The 17,820-nt window shown below is 40.4% G+C and overlaps 1 protein-coding gene across 2 annotated transcripts in view; it reads left to right on the forward strand.

The window, feature by feature from the left end:
* Nucleotides 1-17,820, forward strand: part of DPYS (dihydropyrimidinase) — an 81,675-nt gene that overhangs the window by 14,050 nt on the left and 49,805 nt on the right. For both annotated transcript variants that reach the window (XM_032467764.1, XM_032467765.1), the window contains exons 2-4: nt 1,528-1,686; nt 6,203-6,382; nt 7,649-7,838. In XM_032467764.1, the coding sequence (XP_032323655.1) occupies nt 1,528-1,686; nt 6,203-6,382; nt 7,649-7,838 (529 nt within the window). The remainder of the gene's footprint in view (nt 1-1,527; nt 1,687-6,202; nt 6,383-7,648; nt 7,839-17,820) is intronic.

Raw genomic sequence — 17,820 nt, forward strand, 5'->3', positions numbered from 1 at the left:
AAATATGATATAATCTCACTTATATGTGGAATCTAAAAACTGAACTCAAAGAAACCAAGAGTAGAATGGTGGTTGCCAGGGCCTGGGGAAGGGGGAGTTGCTGATCAAAGGACACAGACTTCCAGTTGTAAGATGTTCTGTGTGTATGTTCTAGGAGTTTAATACAGAATGAGTAGAGTTAACAATACTGTACAAAGAAGGAATGAACAAACGAATTAAAATGGAAGGAAGGAGAGAAGGAAGAAGAGAAGGAAGGATAGAAGGAAGGGAGGGAGGGAGGAAGGGAGGGAGGAGGGAAGGAAGGAAGGAATTAAGGAATTGCTCAGAATACCATAGCTGATAAGGGCCGAATCTGAGTTGTGCCTGGAACCAATACGCCTCTTTGGTTGGTGCCTTTAACCAGTGCACTAATATACCTCTGCCTTTGTTTTTTCTTTACCTACATTGTTTGAATATAGCAGTTAAAAATACACTTAATCGGGGGGAGGGTATAGCTCAAGTGATAGAGCACACGCTTTGCATGCAGGAGGTCCTGGGTTCAATCCCCAGTTACCTCCATTGGAAAAGAAAAAACAAACAAATAAATAAATAAACCTAATTACCTCCCCCTTGCAAAAAAAAAAAATTTTTTTTTAAAAATATACTTAACCATCTCATAATCTTAGTTTAAATAAAATCAATTTCAATAATTAGTCAAAGACATTTGATTTAATAACTTAGTTTTTAATTCAGTCATAATATAACAGTGTAATATGCCAAGGAAGATAGAAGGATCAAGGCAGATCTTGCAGGGCCTTGTAGACCATGTGAAGAGGATTAAACGCTATTCCAGAGTCAGTGAGAAGCATTCAGTTTTAAGTCTTGGAGCCAAGGGGTCACATTTGTGCTTGGAAACATCCTTGTAGTTGCAGTAAGGGGTTTGTATTGAACAAAGTAGGAACAAAACTGGGGACATAAAGATCTAGATAAGGTTGACACTCCAAGACCAGAGCATTGGAGATGGGTTAGGACAGTTGAGAATCAAGAATAGATTAAAGTGTCACCAGTTGGTTGTGGGCATGAAGGTGAGGTGGGAAATCGTGGGAATCTGTCTCCCAGGAGTCTGCGTGGAACACAGGGTAGGTAGAGATACAATTGACCATGACTGATTCTAATGAAATGAAGTTTACAATGATGAATATAGTTTTCTTGAGAAGAAACATTTTTGAATTTTCTCCATTTTTCTGTTTTGGTTTTCCTTTACAGCCCTCACTGTTTCCTTTGGGTCAGAGCCCTTTTTATTTCATGAGACATGCCATTCTTTTTACAGAAGCAATTCCAGCATTTCTAATACATCAAACTTTAATTGATGGAAAGTCTGTTCATGTCTCTCTAGATCTTTTGGACAGGCAGCATTTTGGTGCAATTTCCCGGACCCATCAAGTCCAAGTGGTGCCCAAGTACTTACAAATGGTTATCATTCAAGGAGATAAATGACTTAACCAGAAAACTGATGCCTAACCTGTTGAAACCCTCTTGTGATTCCAGGCTGCCCTGGCAGGAGGCACCACCATGATCATCGACTTTGCCATTCCTCACAAAGGCCACTCCCTCCTCGAGGCCTTCGAGACCTGGCGAGGCTGGGCGGATCCCAAAGTCTGCTGTGACTACAGCCTTCATGTGGCGGTGACATGGTGGAGTGAACAGGTGAATCACCGGGGGGTCCAGTTTCTTCCATTTAGTCCCTTAGCCCTTGCTCTGTGCAAGATCAAGAAACAATCAATGTCAAAACACAAGAAATTGGTGATGTTGATGGCTTCCTGAAAGTCGGAATTGGAGGAAAGACTTTCTGGTGCATATCCTTTTGTCCCGTGTGAATTTTGAATCCAGTGAAGTATTATCAATTTAGAAAACTAAAAAAAAATAGATAAATAAGCATATAAAGATGGTAGGTTCTACTCATTAACAATAGCCTTTCTTAATATTTAATTCATGGGTTGTAAATACTTTCAATGTAATTAAAAAATTTGGGGGGGGGAGGGTGAGGTAATTAGGTTTATTTATTAAATTTTTTTTTAATGGACGCACTGGGGATTGAACCCAGGACCTTGTGCATGCTGAGCATGCACTCTGCCACTGAGCTGTTTCCACCCCTTTCAATGTAATTTTTAAAAGTACTGAACTTCTCAACTTCAACATCTCCAGACACTTTTAAGCAGTCTTTTCCCACCGATTAGAACTTCAGTTAGAAATATTTTTAATATCTGGAGAAAAACCAAGAAGGGACAGACCAGGCATGTTTTCAAGGCCTTCTCCCAGCTGTGTGCTAACCCCGAGGGCTTCCAGCACTGCTCTGCTGAGAGCAACACCTGGGCGAGTCATTCCAGAACAGAGCTTCGGCAGCCTTCCAGATCTCTGAGTATTTAGGCCACGGCAGAAATGATAACATGATGCGGATAGAAGAGAGTTTTGAGAGATGTTTAAATATGTTTATTTCTTCCCATGAAAACACATATGTGTACTTTGGAAGAAATTTTTACTTGTGATTTAAATAACATGTTTTTCCACATTGAACCTAATTCAGAATTTTTTTTTTGCCAGAAAGGGCTCACAGGAGTGACTTTATTGGAATTTACCATGTAACTTGTGTCCCTGCTTCCCCCTAAAAATTGGGCTTTGGACACCAAGTTAATATAAAACAAGTAATCAGTCTTTAACAGATAATTCAGCAAATGTAATAGCAAGGTTCATAGTCCACAGAAAAAGTTAACTTTTCTCCAAAAATGTCATTCTAAATGAGGCCTCTGATCTCTTCTAGGGGCTTCCTGCCTGCCTTCTTCCCTCCCTCCCATCCTTCCTCTCTCTCTCCCTTCTTTCCTTCCTCCCTTCCTCCCTTGCTTATTCTATAAAAAGAGCAGAGGTGAAGATACTGCCCTTACCAGTGTTTCTCACACTTTAATATGCAAATGATGGCCTGGTGAGTATTGTTAAAATACAGATTATGTTCAGGAAGTGTATCTGTTTGCTAGGGCTGCTGTAACAAAGAACTACAGACTCGGGGGTGGGGCTTAAACAATAGAAATGTGTCATCTCACAGTTCTGGAAGCTAAAAATCTGAGGTCAGGGTGCTGGCTCCTGCTGACAGAGTGGAGGAGAAATACCTGTTAGGCCTCTCACAGATGCTGGTGGTTTGCTGATAGCCTCTGGTGTTCCTTGATTTGTGGAAGCATCACCCTAATCTCTCCTTCCATCTTCACGGGGTGTTCTCCTGTGTGTATGTCTGTGTCCAAATCTCCCCCTTTTATAAAGACACCAGTCATACTGAATTCTAGTCCATGCTAATGACCTCATCTTAATTAATTACATCTGCAGTGCCCCTGTTTCCAAATATTGACCTGAAACAAATAGACTGCCAAATATTTCTCCAGCAAAGATGGGTTTATTCGGGACCAGCAGAGAATTGCAGTTCAGGGTCTGCAACCATGGTGAGCCATGTGCAAGTTCCCACACAGCAAGGGAAGGAGAATGCTTGCGTAGAGGGGAAGGGAAGTTGGGAGGGCTGTAGTAAACCGAGTCCATGATTTCTTACTGACAGTCCTTGCCAGGAAAGGAGAGGAGTCTCTTCTTCCTCTTGGGCGGGTCTGTGGATGCAGGGTGTGAGAGCTCCCCCTGCTGGTCTCCCGACTCGACTTGCTTGAGGTTCTGTTTATTATTACTTTTTACACAAATAAGGTCCCATTTCATACTGGGGTTTAGGACTTCGACATATGAATTTGGGGGGCACACCGTCTGGGGCAGGGCTTGAGGTTCTGCATCTCTAGCCAGCTCCCGGGTGATGCTGACGTTCTGGTTCAGCTCCCGCACTTTCGAAACAGCAAGGCTTAACCTACTTCGCCCGAGAGGAGGCTAGTGGGACTTACCGTGCGTAAGGATGTGGGTGACAGGGGTGTTTCATGAGGCCACCTTCAGAAAGGATCTTCTACTCAGGCAGCAACAGGTGTTTCATCGGAGCAACGCAGATCAGAATTCACGTTGGGAATCCCATCATGTGAATAGTCTAACCATGTTTGAAGCATTTTTTCTGACGATAAAAATAATAGGCTCACGGTAGAAAATCTGAACTTACAGAGAAGTTTAAAGAAACGAGGCGCAGTATACCAAGTTCTACCCTTGCTGTTGTGACCCAGCGTTATCTTGGCACTAACTCCATCATTTCAGTAATGACCATTCTCAACATTTTGATGTTTTTTTCTGTTCCTTTTCCTATATATATTCATTCATTCATTTATTCATTCAACAAATAGTTATTGAGGGGCCACGACGCACCAGGTACCGTTCTAGGACAAATCCCCTGCTCCCATGGGGCTGAAAGTCTACTGGGCAGGCAAACCATCAATAGGTAAATATGTTACATGCCAGGTGATAAGGCACCATGGAGAAAAGTAAGGAGAATTAATAAGGAAATAAATAGTGACGGAAGCGAGTAACTTAGCATGTGATAGTGTCATTTTTAAACTTTGCTGATTCAGTAGGAGAAATCTCGTTGTTTTATTTTGCCCTTATTAATCAGCAGGAAGGTTAACATTTTTTCCCATGTGTATTAGTCATTTGTATTTACTGTCTGAACTATAAGTAACATTTTTACTTGGAATGTTAGGGTTTTTCTTTTCAAGATAAAACAGCAATAACTCATTCATGTTTTATAACTAAGAGCAATACTCCTATGCTGGTTATATATTTTATGTTTTGTTATATATTTTTGTTTTATATTTTATTTTATATTTATATGTTTTTTTAATTTGTGTGTGTATTTAACATGTAGAAATTCAAGCAGTTTTTTATTTGGTCAAATCCTCTGGCTTTTCCATTGAAGTTGGTAGTCGTTGTTTAGACCTAGAATTGGACCTCAAGGGCAATTACTAAGCTGGTCTTCATCTTAACTTGCCCTTACCACTGGTGTGATATTATGAATTATAATAAGAAATGTATGTTTGGTCTTTGTCCCCATTTCTGGCACAGAGCTCCTAAAACCCTCAGAATTTCCTGAGTGATGAGAGCAACAATGGTGTCTTTTATTATGTTAAAGAGGTGACTTTTGGACCCTAAGGATGGGAGCTGGTTGACCCAGGAGCCAACTGTGTGATTAGAGGGTTGAAAATTTCAGTCCTACCCAACTGACCTCCAGGGAGGGAAGAGGGGCTGGAGGTTGGATCAATTGCCCATGGCTGTGTAATGAAGCCTCCACAAAAACCTAAAAGAGTAGGATTTGGAGGGCATCCAGGATGGTGACTGAGTGGAAATTTGGGGGAGGGTGGTGCTCTCAGTAAGGGCACTGAAACTTCGTGCCCTTTCTCCATACCCTATGACTCATCTCTTCCATCCGGATGTTTGTCTGTATCCTTTATTATATCCTTTTATAAACCAGTAATCCAGGAAGTAAAATGCTTCTCTGAGTTCTATGAGCTGCCCTAGCAAATTAATGGAACCTGAGAAAGGGGTTGTGGGAACCACTGATTTTGGTGACAACCTGGACGCCCCACAGGACTGAACCCTTAACCTGTGGAACCTGGTGCAGTCTCCTGGGAGACAGTGTCAAACTCGAGTTGCATTTTAGGACACCTGGCTGGTGTCAGGAGTACTGCCTTGCGGTGTAGGGGAACCACCCCTGCACCCTCCAGTCACCCACACATTGGAATTATTATCAGAACCTTTTAGTTGCAACCCAGACGGCTCCTGAGGATTCTGACTGGTCCAAGTCTCTCACTTCCCAGGAGCTGCCAGTGGGTCAGTCTACATCTTCTTCTTCCTCTGTCTCCAGACTCTTCCTGTGGGTTTCAGATTTGAGCCCAAACCCTTACTTCACAAAAACTTTGATTCCTTTTAGAGACGTGATTGCTTCTGTTGCTGCCAAATGGCTTTGTTTTCACGTTCTAGAATAATTTCTTCCCCTCTAGAGAGAGATGCTGAGAATTTCCTATCTCAGTATAGAAATGAAGTATTTGGTGGGGGAAACTACTAACTCTTTCATGATTTAAAAGTATCGTAGCAACAGCAGTTCATCTGAGGTCTAACCTAGGGGAAAGATCGTGGCCTTAATGACATTCTTCTGGACTTCAACTGATGTCCCTATTTTACTTAGTTTTCTTCTGAGTGCAACATCTTGGAGAATGCTGATACTGTCTTTAAAGAGTGACATTTTGTTGTGGTTCCTGTGCCCTTTTAGGTTAAAGAAGAAATGAAAATCCTTACCCAAGATAAAGGTGTGAACTCTTTCAAGATGTTTATGGCCTACAAAGATCTGTACATGGTGAGAGATATGGAGCTGTACGCGGCCTTCTCTCGGTGCAAGGAAATTGGCGCAATCGCTCAAGTTCACGCAGAAAATGGAGACCTAATTGCAGAGGTAAGCAGTTGCCTTGCAGAGCTTCCGCAGAAGTGACAATGGCCATAACTTAAGGTGAAGATGATTGACCCCAAGTAGATAAATTCATGTAACGGATTGGAAGAATGGAAATTCAGAAACTGATTTTCCATGGCTTGGAAACGTTTGACTCAAATGACCTGCTTCCCTGCTCTGTTTTTTTTCGGTGGTTGTGTGCCTTTGAATGAGGAGTTCCCTTTTTCAAACTAGCTATTAGATCTCAAACAAGATTTATTCTAAAAACACAATTTTGTGTGTGTGTCCCCAGCAGCCCCCCTTTTTAATTTAAATTTAAGTAGCTCGAGCTACTGGTTCAGAATGCCCAAGTGTAGACATTAGTATAGTCTGATGACTTAAGCAGTACATTAGGTAGCTGCTTAAAGCCTCACTCTTTTCAGACACTGGGTATTAAAAGGTGCTCTGGAGGAACCTAGATAATATTTATCTCTCATGTTAGCTCCATAATTAATGCCCAAAGGGTACAGCCCTGCAAGATTTAGAGAGCTGTCTCTTACCTTGTGTATTAGCTGATCTTTCTCTCTCCCTGGGCTCAGTTCCCATTACAGTCAGTGAGATGGAGGCCCCGTGGCCAGGAGGCCACGGTGGGGTGGGGGTGGGGGTCATAGTAGGACAGCATGAGCTGTAAACTGGACAGACTGGGGTTTAAACTGGACTCCTCCACTTCCCAGCTGGGTGACACTCGGCAAGTCATTCTGACCCTCTGAGTCTTGACTTTCCTTTTTGTAAGGAAGAAATAACATTTTTGGAGAGGGGAAATAACCGGTCTAATATCATTCCGTGGGTTGGGGGAGAGGGCAGTGAAGAGTATGAATCAGTAAAAAGTAGAACTAACTACGTGATACCATGAGTCACTTCAACAAAGATCTAATATGGGGGACTAGAATCTTCTGCCTTCCTTTGTTTGTTATGAACCAATAATAAGTCTTAATTGTGGGCACTGCTCTTCAAAGAATGTGATTAGAACAGACCTCCTATCTTTTTCACCGTTTCAGTCAAAATAACTTTATTGTGAAATCTGTGTATGAAAAATTAACATATGCTATCAGGGCATTAAATTATTTTTACCAAATACATACACTGTGTATACACACATGTTCACACACACACACCTCTACCTATCAGACCTGAAATAAAAGCCTGACAGTGTATTCATTTCACAACAGAATTATGAGGTTTGTCATTAGTAAACCTTTCTCACACGGGTGTATGTTGCTGTTGCCTGTTTAGGGAGTGAAGAAGATGCTGGCACTGGGGATCACAGGTCCCGAGGGCCACGAGCTGTGCCGCCCAGAAGCAGTGGAGGCGGAAGCCACGCTGAGAGCCATCACCATAGCCAGCGCCGTGAACTGCCCCCTCTACGTCGTGCACGTGATGAGCAAGTCCGCGGCAAAGGTGATCGCAGACGCCAGGAGAGACGGTAATTCCTGAGCGGTGCCCTCACTTCTGGCTCAGTACTCGTAAGATAAAATACCTGCATCCTCTGCTTTTGCTTAGGGAAGAGTTGCCCGTGAATTTCCACAACTTTTCTTCCTCCTTCTTTTATCAGTATCCTTTCTGTTTTCCTCCCAGGCTTTTGCACACCTGTCTGTTTTTGCCCTCCTGCAGCCATGGCTCTGCCCTTCATACCACTAATTGCAAACTCTCCAGAGAACTTTTAAGAAGCTTCCCTGTGTCTTAGGCACCTCCACTAGTCCTCTCAATACCCCAGTCAGGCTTGTGCAGGGCACATAGAAGGTGCTCAACAAATTTCTTTTGAATCTAACTGATTTGTCTCAGAGCAACTTGGGTGCTGGCACAATTGAAGCAATTATCCAACTAGTACTTGTATGACAATTATTTTAAGATTTTAGAAGCAAATTTATTTCTACTCCAAATTGCTTAATTGCCTCACTTTAATTTAATATGTAAATCGTCATTTTAAAAGAAAAGATGTTTCTTTTTCTCCTGTTTTTTTATAAGAATTGAGCAAGGAAATAATTTCATTCATTGGCCAGTACTGGAAAAAAGGATGAAAAAGAAATAAGGTGAATTTCATTCAGTGATTCAACCCCCACCCCTCCCCGCTGGGATGTGCAAATGGTTTCCATCAGTCCACTCTCAGGAACTCGGATAATCAGAAATAATCTTATAAACCATCCTGGACGTTTGTTTGTTTGTGTAAACTGAAACTGGCTGCATTTTATAATATGGATTTAAAAAATAAGACAATAGATTTGGCATGTCTGTAATTGACACTAAAGATAAATTTTTTCAAGATTATTTCTTTTTGCTTGAAGATTCAATAAAGATTTTGTGCAAGCTAAATGCATTTTTGAATACAGTATATCAGTATCTTGTACTAAGAGTAACACCTGTTTCACACAGGCGTTGATAAGGTCTTACTACCAACCATTTCTAGTTGCTTTTCCCCTCATATATAGTATAATTCAGTATAAGAGTGCAGTGCAACACTTCAAAAAGAATCTGTACTGCAATTTTGAAGTCATAGCCTTAGGTTTCGCCACTAGATGGCGCTATTGCTAGCGCTGTGAAATTGGTTTTCTCTAATTTGCTCTGTAAGTCGTGTACCATGTCCTCTAGCCTGTCAGTCAGGTCCATAATGTCAGTAATGATTTAAGAAACAGCAAAATCAGCAGAAAAGGTCAGTCTTAACCCACCAGAAAGCTATGATTTTGACAGTTCTGTCAGGAAACAGTTTCTTGATCTTGAGTATTTTGCATGGGGATAGAATTCCATTAGGAGCAGAGTTAAGTCTAGGAATGGTTTCAGAATGTAAACTATAGGCAGAAAACTATTGAAATTAAAAGTAGGAATATTTTCATTTTATTTTAATTTGTATTAAGATGTTAATTTTATATTTGGAGTATGTAAAACATTTACTTGGCCCCCAAATCAAAATGATATATTAAAATAATGTATTCTCAGAGACATACTACTTCTCTCCCTAGCTTTTTCATCCCACAACCCTTAAGTAATTATTTTAATTACTTTATTTCTGGCCTATCCTTATAGTGTTTCTCTTTACAAAAAAGAATGTATGTGTATTCTTATTTCTCTTTCCTTCCTACTTGAAAATACTACACATAGTGTTCTGTATCTTGCTTTTTCCTACTTGAAATTATGTCCTGCTAAGTATAGAGAGTTTCCTTATTCTTTTTCACAGCTGGAGAGCCTTCCACTGTATCTGTTCAGCTGGTTCCTAATGATGGATGTTTAGGCTGTTTCCAGTCTTCAGTTTTTACATATAAAACCACAGTGATGGCCTGATGCATGTGCTGTCTCATACTGGTGGAAGGTGTATTTGTCTTCTGTTGCTGCTCTGACAAAGTACCACAAACTTAGTGGCTTACAGCAACACAGATTTATTATCTTATAGTTCTGGAGGTCAGAAGTCTAAAACAGGTCACACTGGTCTGAAACCGAGGCATCAGCAGGGCTGTGTTCCTTGTGGAGGCTCCAGGGGGAGCTCCCTTCCTTGCCTTTTCCAGCTTCTAGAGACACCGACTTTCCTTGGTTCCTGTACCCCTTCCTCCATCTTCACAGCCAGCGATGGTGGGTGGAGAACATTGCATTATTCTGATCTCTCTTCTACTTTAAGGACCCTTGGATCATTACCTTGAAACCACCTAATTAACCCAGGGTAACCTCAATTTAGTCACAATGGTGAAGTCCCTTTTGCCATGTAGGGTACCATATTCACAGGTTATGGGGATTAAGACATGGACATCTCTGGGGCACCATTATGCTGTCTACCACAGATGGGTAGCCTCAGGGAAGAGTCCTCCTGGGTGGGACTGCTGGTTCAAAGTGTAAGTGCCTATATGCCTTTTGGACATTGCTAAATCCCTTTGTAAAGGGGCTATAAATATGAAATATTTAAAATGTCAATCCGAATGTTCTAGTTGAGTCAGAATTACTATAATAACATTTGTGAAAAGACTCTAATGCACAATGGCCAGAGGCAGCAGAGGTCTGGAATAAATTAGCACCAGGGGGTTTCCTGCTGCTGGCGTGTGACCTCCTGCCTGAGGAACCTGAACAGGAACCTGAAGGGAGCAGAGGGAGGGCTGGACATAAGCCGTGTCAAACTAGTCACACAGTGGCTGCATCATCCAGTCCAGGGGCAGGTCGGTGGGGAGTCCTGGAGTACGTGAGGAGCTGGTGGGCACTGTGACATTTCACAGAATATCCAGCTGCCCGGCACTCCTTTATTATCTGACATAATTCGTGAACGTAAAAGAGCAATACACATCTATTCGTTGTTATCTTGTTTAAGTAAGAAACAGTTCAGCCTCACAGATGTAGAATGTGAACATTTTTTGTCTGTAAATACCTCTACCAGCCCACTCCGTCATCCAGGACCTTGTCACTCAGAGTGTGGTCCCTGGACTACAGCATCAACATCCCCTGAGAGCTCGTTAGAAATGTAGACCCTTGGGCGCCATCCCAGTGGCACTGAAAGAGAACGTGCCCTTATAACTAGAACTGCACGTTATAGTGTGAGAACCACTGCCTCAGGAGGCACAAAAGATGTCCATTTATTCATTGTCTCTGTTGTAGTTGCCTAGAAATGCAATGCTATTATTACATTTTATTGTCGAATTGCCAAGTATGTACCCAGAAGATAGCAACTTGAGGGTTAATGATTATAACAACCAACTTTGTTGAGTGCTTCATATGTACTCGGCACATATTTTAATATATCTTATCTCATTTCAAGTTTTATTATGTGTTATCTCTTCAATGCATTGTAATATACATTATCTTTTTAAATTGTCATAACAATGCTTCAAGCTAAATTTTACCAGTGTTTTGTGACTGATGAAATTGAGGCTTGGGAAAGTTTGGTAAATTAAGCCCCAGATCACTTTACAAGTAAGTGCTAAACCTGGAATTCAAGTCTATCTAACCTCAAAGCCCACTTTTTTTTTTTTTTTTTATTACTCTCCACTCTGTTCAAGAAGAAATCAGTTTCCAGAGCTGGGAAATGCAGATATCAAGTTTATATTTAATTGGTTTTGTTTATTGGCCTTACATTTTAAAACATTTATTTAAAATATTATCATCATTTTGTTATTTTTAATCATTGTTATAAAAAAAAATGCCAGAAATGGAAATGATTAAGAATGTATTAAATGAAAAGTAAACATGCTCTATCTCCCTTAGCCCAGTCCTTGGAATGGGCAGTGTTTAACCACATCTATTTTTAGTTTTTTTGGTGGTTTCCTCCAAAATTCTAAGCCATAAATCTGTAAGTAATGACTTACAAATTTTCTACAGTATCTCTTGACTCTGAGCATTGAAAAAGAGCAATCCAGCTTACATAAATCTTACCTCTTACCTCCTGAGTTTAGTTAATAATAAATGTCACTTTAGATAATTTACTTGAAGTGCCATTTATGTGTTTTGGCTATTTTCTTTCTTTGTGGGGTCTCTTTATTCTCTAGTAAGTTGAAAAGGAATTTACCCTCTCTGCCTCCTCCTGAGTTCTGTCAGCTGTGCTATTGCTGCCTTTATGTGGACAGGGACTACAGCATTTTCGGCTGGCTCTATAACTGTAATTAGGTCTTCCATGCTTTGTCTATGGGTTAAGTCTAAAATTTAGAACTGTTGCAATGTAAGACTGAGGAACTGTTCTTCTTGGTAGAAACAGTTCATGAGAAGAGAACCTCAGAGAAATTTACATCACTAACTTGGGAGTGAAAGCTAATGTTATTCAAAAGAACTCTTGGAGAAGCAGTTGCCAAGTGTCAAGGTGAAGTGGGTTTCCTATGCTCCTATGAGATTAAAAGAATGCCTTATTTTAGTTCAATACATATTTAGACCATTATCATCTTGTAAAGTTGGGTTTTTGTGGTTTTTTTTGGCTTGGAATTTTTCCAATTAGCTCTTTTTAAAATAGGTTCAGAAAAGAAACGTGTGCTGTCTACCATATCGTGAAGATTTTCCAGCTTCTGCCTCATACCGTCTATTGAATGGAATTAGCTTTTATTGAATTGAATCAGCTCTTCTTGCAGAGATTTTTTTTTTTTAAAAGGAGGAGAATCTTTTGACTTTCTGCTTTATTTGTATACTTTCCAAGCTGTAGAGAATGTCATCCACAGATTTCTTTTCAAGGCATCCTAGGTTGGATATACTGTTTCTTGGTTCCCATCTCCCTGCTTTTCTTGAATTACTTTGAAGATTCTCATGTAATTTTTGAAAAGTATTGGAAGGTGAATTTTCTGATGTCTTGTCCTCAAGCTTGTTTGCAACTTGAATGGGCATAGAATTCTAGGTTCAGAATTACTTCCCTCTGAGTTATAAGGGCACCATTTCGTTCTCTTCTGGCATCTAATGTTACTGATGAATAGGCAAATGCCAACAGAATTCATAGCCTTTTGTCACTTTTTCACCATCTGCAAGATTTCTGTATTTTCTGTTCGTGTTAGAAGCCCAGACGTGTTACAAGATTATGTTTAGCGGTAGGCTTTTTAAAAATTCACCTTCCTGTTCAGGCCTGTTTCGATCTGAAGACTGATCTCTGGTTCTGAATATTTTTCTTCTGTTATTTCTTTCATATTAATTTTCTCTGTTCCTCTCTTGGGACTCCCCTGTGAGATCTCTTGAATTAATCCTCCATGTCTTTTAACTGTTTTCACCTTTAAAAGAAAAACTTTGAATTTTGCTCTACATTTTAGGAAAGTGTTTTGTTTACTTCTTCTGCCGTTCTAATAAACTTTTGTTTTGGTAATCATATTTTTATCTCCAAGAAAACACTTGTTCTCTGATAGCCCTTTTTTCCCCCACAGTTGCTTACTTTTTAATTTTTTTCTTTCAATGGATGCATTATCTTTTTGATCCCATTAGAATACTAATGGAGATTTTTTTCAAACAGTATTCTGTTTCCTGGATTACCTCTATTTCTTACTGAGTCAAATTTTCATTTTTTTTTTAACATCTTGGCCCTTATTTTATATTATTTGTCTTTTTTCCAAGTGTCCGGTGAACCTAGGCTGTCCCTATTCATGACTGGACAGTCCACGTGGTTAGAGCAGGGAGCGGGTGTGGATTTCCTCTGCTGCTGTGGAGATCTGTTTCCTGAGTAGGCCCTGTCCCCAAAAGAGAGCACAGACCACGAGCTTTGTGAATGTAAGTGGACGTGGTCACTGGTGAGCTTCAGTTTTAGGTGTGAGAGCTTCACTCTGTAGCATCAATGCTGCCACAGAAAGCTCTGTTTCCCCAGGCAGAGGTGGGAACAAATAGGTGCTAAGTGCCCCAACTCACCCCCTGCCCCTCACTTTAACTGCCCTTCCCACCCCTGAAGAATGTTTCTCATGACCCTCTACTCCTTTGAGTCCAGGCTGTAGCTGCCTCTGCTTTGCTTTGTAAGCATTGCCGTCCCATGTGCTTTCTGTCTTCGTGCAACCTGTCCAAACGTCTGCCCAGCCATGGTTCCACTTTCCTTCCGAGCACAGATTTGGATTTTGTTGATCTTTTGTACATCTTCCCCAGGGTTTTGATGTGAACTGGGAAGGAAAAGACAGGAATGCAGACAGTCCGTGAACTTTAATTCAAAGCCTGCAGTGTCCCTTTGTTCATACCTTGATGTTTCCTTTTAGCGTTCAGCGCCCGCAATAAAGGGTGAAAAGCAGGTTACAAGAGAAAGAATGAAACTCTCACGTGCAAGCCACTGAAAGCTGAGCTGCCTTTGACAGTTGGCAAGGAATTTCAATTTCATGCTTATTTCAAGTCTTGGTTAATCTAAGTTGAGTAACTAGAACTAGGTTAGTTCCCATCCTTCCTGTGAGAGGCCACTTCTGCAAAAATGAGGGAGGGGAATCAGAAGGCTAGAGTGTTATCTTTTTCTTCCAGAAGCCGAATCTACCTCCCTTGCTCCTCACCCCAAGTATAAATTTGGACAAACCAGCTGTAATTGTATCTCATATAGAAGTTCTCGTCTGCCCACTCTTGGATCTCTTTCACTCACTGTACTCCAGTCTTTGTCCAAATGGTATATGTGTCAGTGTGTGTCATTTGCTTCAGTGACAGAGATACTTTTTATTTTGGTTTGAGTAGCTTTGCTTATATGTGTTCCTTTTCTGCCACATATTAACATACGGAATTATTAATAGCATTTTAAAAACCATATGGTTCACCTCTCCTTCCCACCTCCCAATAGAACTTGGACACACATGGCTTTACTATTTTTCTGATGCTTTACTTAGAATAGTGGAGATTTCTCTCAGCAAGTTACTTGATACTCTGCTCGGCATATATCTGTTTTAATTTGTTTGCCAATTAATGACTGAAATTTTCAGTGTTTTTTTTTTTTTAAGTTTCCTGTTATTGGACACCAGATACATGTTAGGCACTGTTCTCTTGGCGTTGGATTTGCAAAGATGATTAAGATAATTTTGGTTCTCAAGTAGCTTGCAGTGAGTTGGTCTACATTGTGGTTTAAATTGTTTGTTTGTTTGATTTGTTTTGGTTTGATTTGATTTGGTTTTTTCGTTTTAGTTTTCCTTATTGTAGAAAGCTTTGCTGTCTAGGTTTCTTACTGTAAAATACAAATTTCTCTTACAGAGGGATTTAGATGTCCTGTTTTCCATTTTATTTAAACTCTGCTTCCTACATACTCCTCTTGTGTTTGGGGACAAAGGGGAGAAAGGTCCACACAGAGGCCAGTCTCTGCCCGTGTGTTTGCGCTGACCACTACTTGTTAGTGCTAAGAGTAAACCGAATCTCACTTACATAGGTTCGCTGAGCCGATGCTTGGTAACCAGTCCTGTTCCTAAGAAAGGATGAATGTGCGCTAAGTCAAGGTGCAGTTGAATCTCAGCCTTTTCCTTTTCTTTCTTGCACATGAACATCTGAGCACCCCTTGTCCTTTAAATTCAGAGCAAGATGACTTACCTTATGTCCAATTGCAAAGCAGTTTAAAACTGCCCATTTTAAAATGTTAAAAAAAATTGTGTACCCATAAGGAAACAAATATTTGTGGAATGTATTTGTTTGCTGTGCTATATCAGAGGATCACAGAACAACTTAATTTTATTATAGTTCTGGAGACTAGAAGTTCTAAACCTAAGTGTTGGTGCCATTGGTTATTTCTGTGGGCACTGAGGGAAGGATGTGTTCTAGATCCTTCTCGGTGGTTTGTAATGACTGTCTCTTCCCTGTGTCTTCACATTGTCTTCCCTCTATGTGTGTCTATGTCCAAATTTCCTCTTCTTTAAGGACCCCAGTTATGCTGAATTAAAGCTTACCCTAACACCTCATTTTAACTTAATTACCTCTTTAAAGTGCCGTATCTCCAAATACAGTCATATTCTGAGATACTGGGGGTTAGTACTTTAACATTTGAATTTTGACGAGGGACACAATTCAGCCCATAACATAAAGTGACTCCAGGGTCCCAGAAAGATGCTAAGAAGTACTTTTATATACATTAGTGTAGTTAAGCCTCACAAAATTGCTGCACTAAAGGGACATTATGATCCCATTGCATAGATGAGAAAAACTGAGACTGGGAGCAATGACTCATCTTGCAGAAAGTCACCAACTAAAAAGTAGCAAAATCAGGATTTGAACCTAAATCTGTGTGATCTACTTTATTATACTGCTTCTATGTATTTTCCTCCTCCGTTATTTTCTTTCTTTGTAGATGTAATATTTTTAATCTAAACAAAGCCCGGGAAGGTTCTACTCTCTCCTTCTAGCTGGGGAAAATTACTTTTATGCAAGTATTTGGCTTTCTGTTTGGCAGCCAGTACTTCTACTCCTGGGCATACTCTCTGCATCTTTCAGCCTTTTCTAACAGATTCCATGACTTGATTAAATGCTACTCCCAAATCCAGACCAGATATTAACACCTGCTCTATCACTTTCATTTAACAAACGATGGGTTGTCTGGTCGGTGGTTGGAGAGGAGTTTGGGTTGGTCTGACTTGTTTCTTTAGTTGGAGATCTTTAGCATCTCTTAGAGGGCAGAACTCCTCTAAGTGGGAGATTGCCTCATAATGCAGATTCTTTTTTGGTTTTGAGCCAAAGGATGGAAAAAGAAGGAGAGAAAATGTATGAGGAGACAGGTTACAACGAATTGTGACACTCACTGAGACAGTGGGAGGAGATTAGTAGTGAAGAAGTACTATCTCCCAAGAGTTGTTGAAACCGTCTGATCTCAAGTGTGATCAGGACAGCATCAGACTAGGACAGGTACGGCACTTTTCGTTACCAACCTCTAAGGGTAGTAAATGAAACCGTAAGTGAATTTGGAAAATTCCTTAGCCGCGTCTGCAAATAGCTTATAGTTGACTTTTTAAAATACATGCTCTTTACCAAGAAATGAAGAATGACACTTTTCCTGGTAACTTAGTGCATATGTATGACATGATATCAGTATAGTAGGATTCTAATTCTGATGTACCACTTAAACTATCCCTGCGTGATGGACAAATTAGTCTCATTGAGTGTCAGTTTCTTATCTGTCAAACCAGTATACTGGTTGCCATGAAGGTCAAATAAGATACATGACCTTCGCACTGTATTTGCCAACTCTAGAGTGGCTATACATATGTTAGCTATATTTATTATTACTTTATTTTTGGCACAAGTCTAATAGAAACCACCATTATGCTGAATCATCCAGTTTGATTCTTCAGTGTGTGAATTATCCAGGCACCTCGTTTTCTGTCCCCTTTTTACCTTCTACGTGCTGTTTTGTCCTTTGAAAATACTTTAGAACCATTGTGCAATACGAGGAAGAATAGTTATGAATTCTTGCTTTTTCATTTTTTAAATATTTACAGTTGCTTAATGAGGAGACAGCTGAAAAACAGCCCAGAAAGAGCTTGCTGTCTATACCCAAAAAGTGACCTGTCACACTTTAAAGGTGCTAAGCCCTCCCAAGGAAATGATCTGTCCTTTGGCTTCAGAACAGTCCTGGCAGACTGCTGGTAGATTCTGACACTTCTTATTTTTCTGGAGAGATATTAAATTTGGAGAACTTTTGGAACCGTATTCCCATACCACCTTGATGGGCCCAATGACTGAACAGAACTTGTGATAAGAATCTTTCCTCTGTGATGAAGCGCCACGAAACATCCTGAGTTGGCAACTTGTAAAGCGATCTGAGTTTCTTGTTGTTCAAGCACCTGTAAGAAGTTCTCCCAGAACAAGAAGGTCTCTTCGTGCCTGCAAATAAAATACCGTGTCTGTCCTGTTCTCTCTCCAGGAAATAGTACATGACCTCTTAGTTCACGTTAAAAGTGATTGCTTCTTGTTCTCTACACTAGAAGGAGATTCTAATGGCATTTCCTCTTTTCTGGGAACAGGACAGAGTGGGTGGGATTTGCCTAGTTGTGTGTATATCGTGAGAGTGAAGGATCTTAGCAGTGGCTAAGTTCTGGGAGCATAAC

This window comes from Camelus ferus, chromosome 25, assembly GCF_009834535.1.
Source record: "Camelus ferus isolate YT-003-E chromosome 25, BCGSAC_Cfer_1.0, whole genome shotgun sequence".
Taxonomy (NCBI): Eukaryota; Metazoa; Chordata; class Mammalia; order Artiodactyla; family Camelidae; genus Camelus; species Camelus ferus.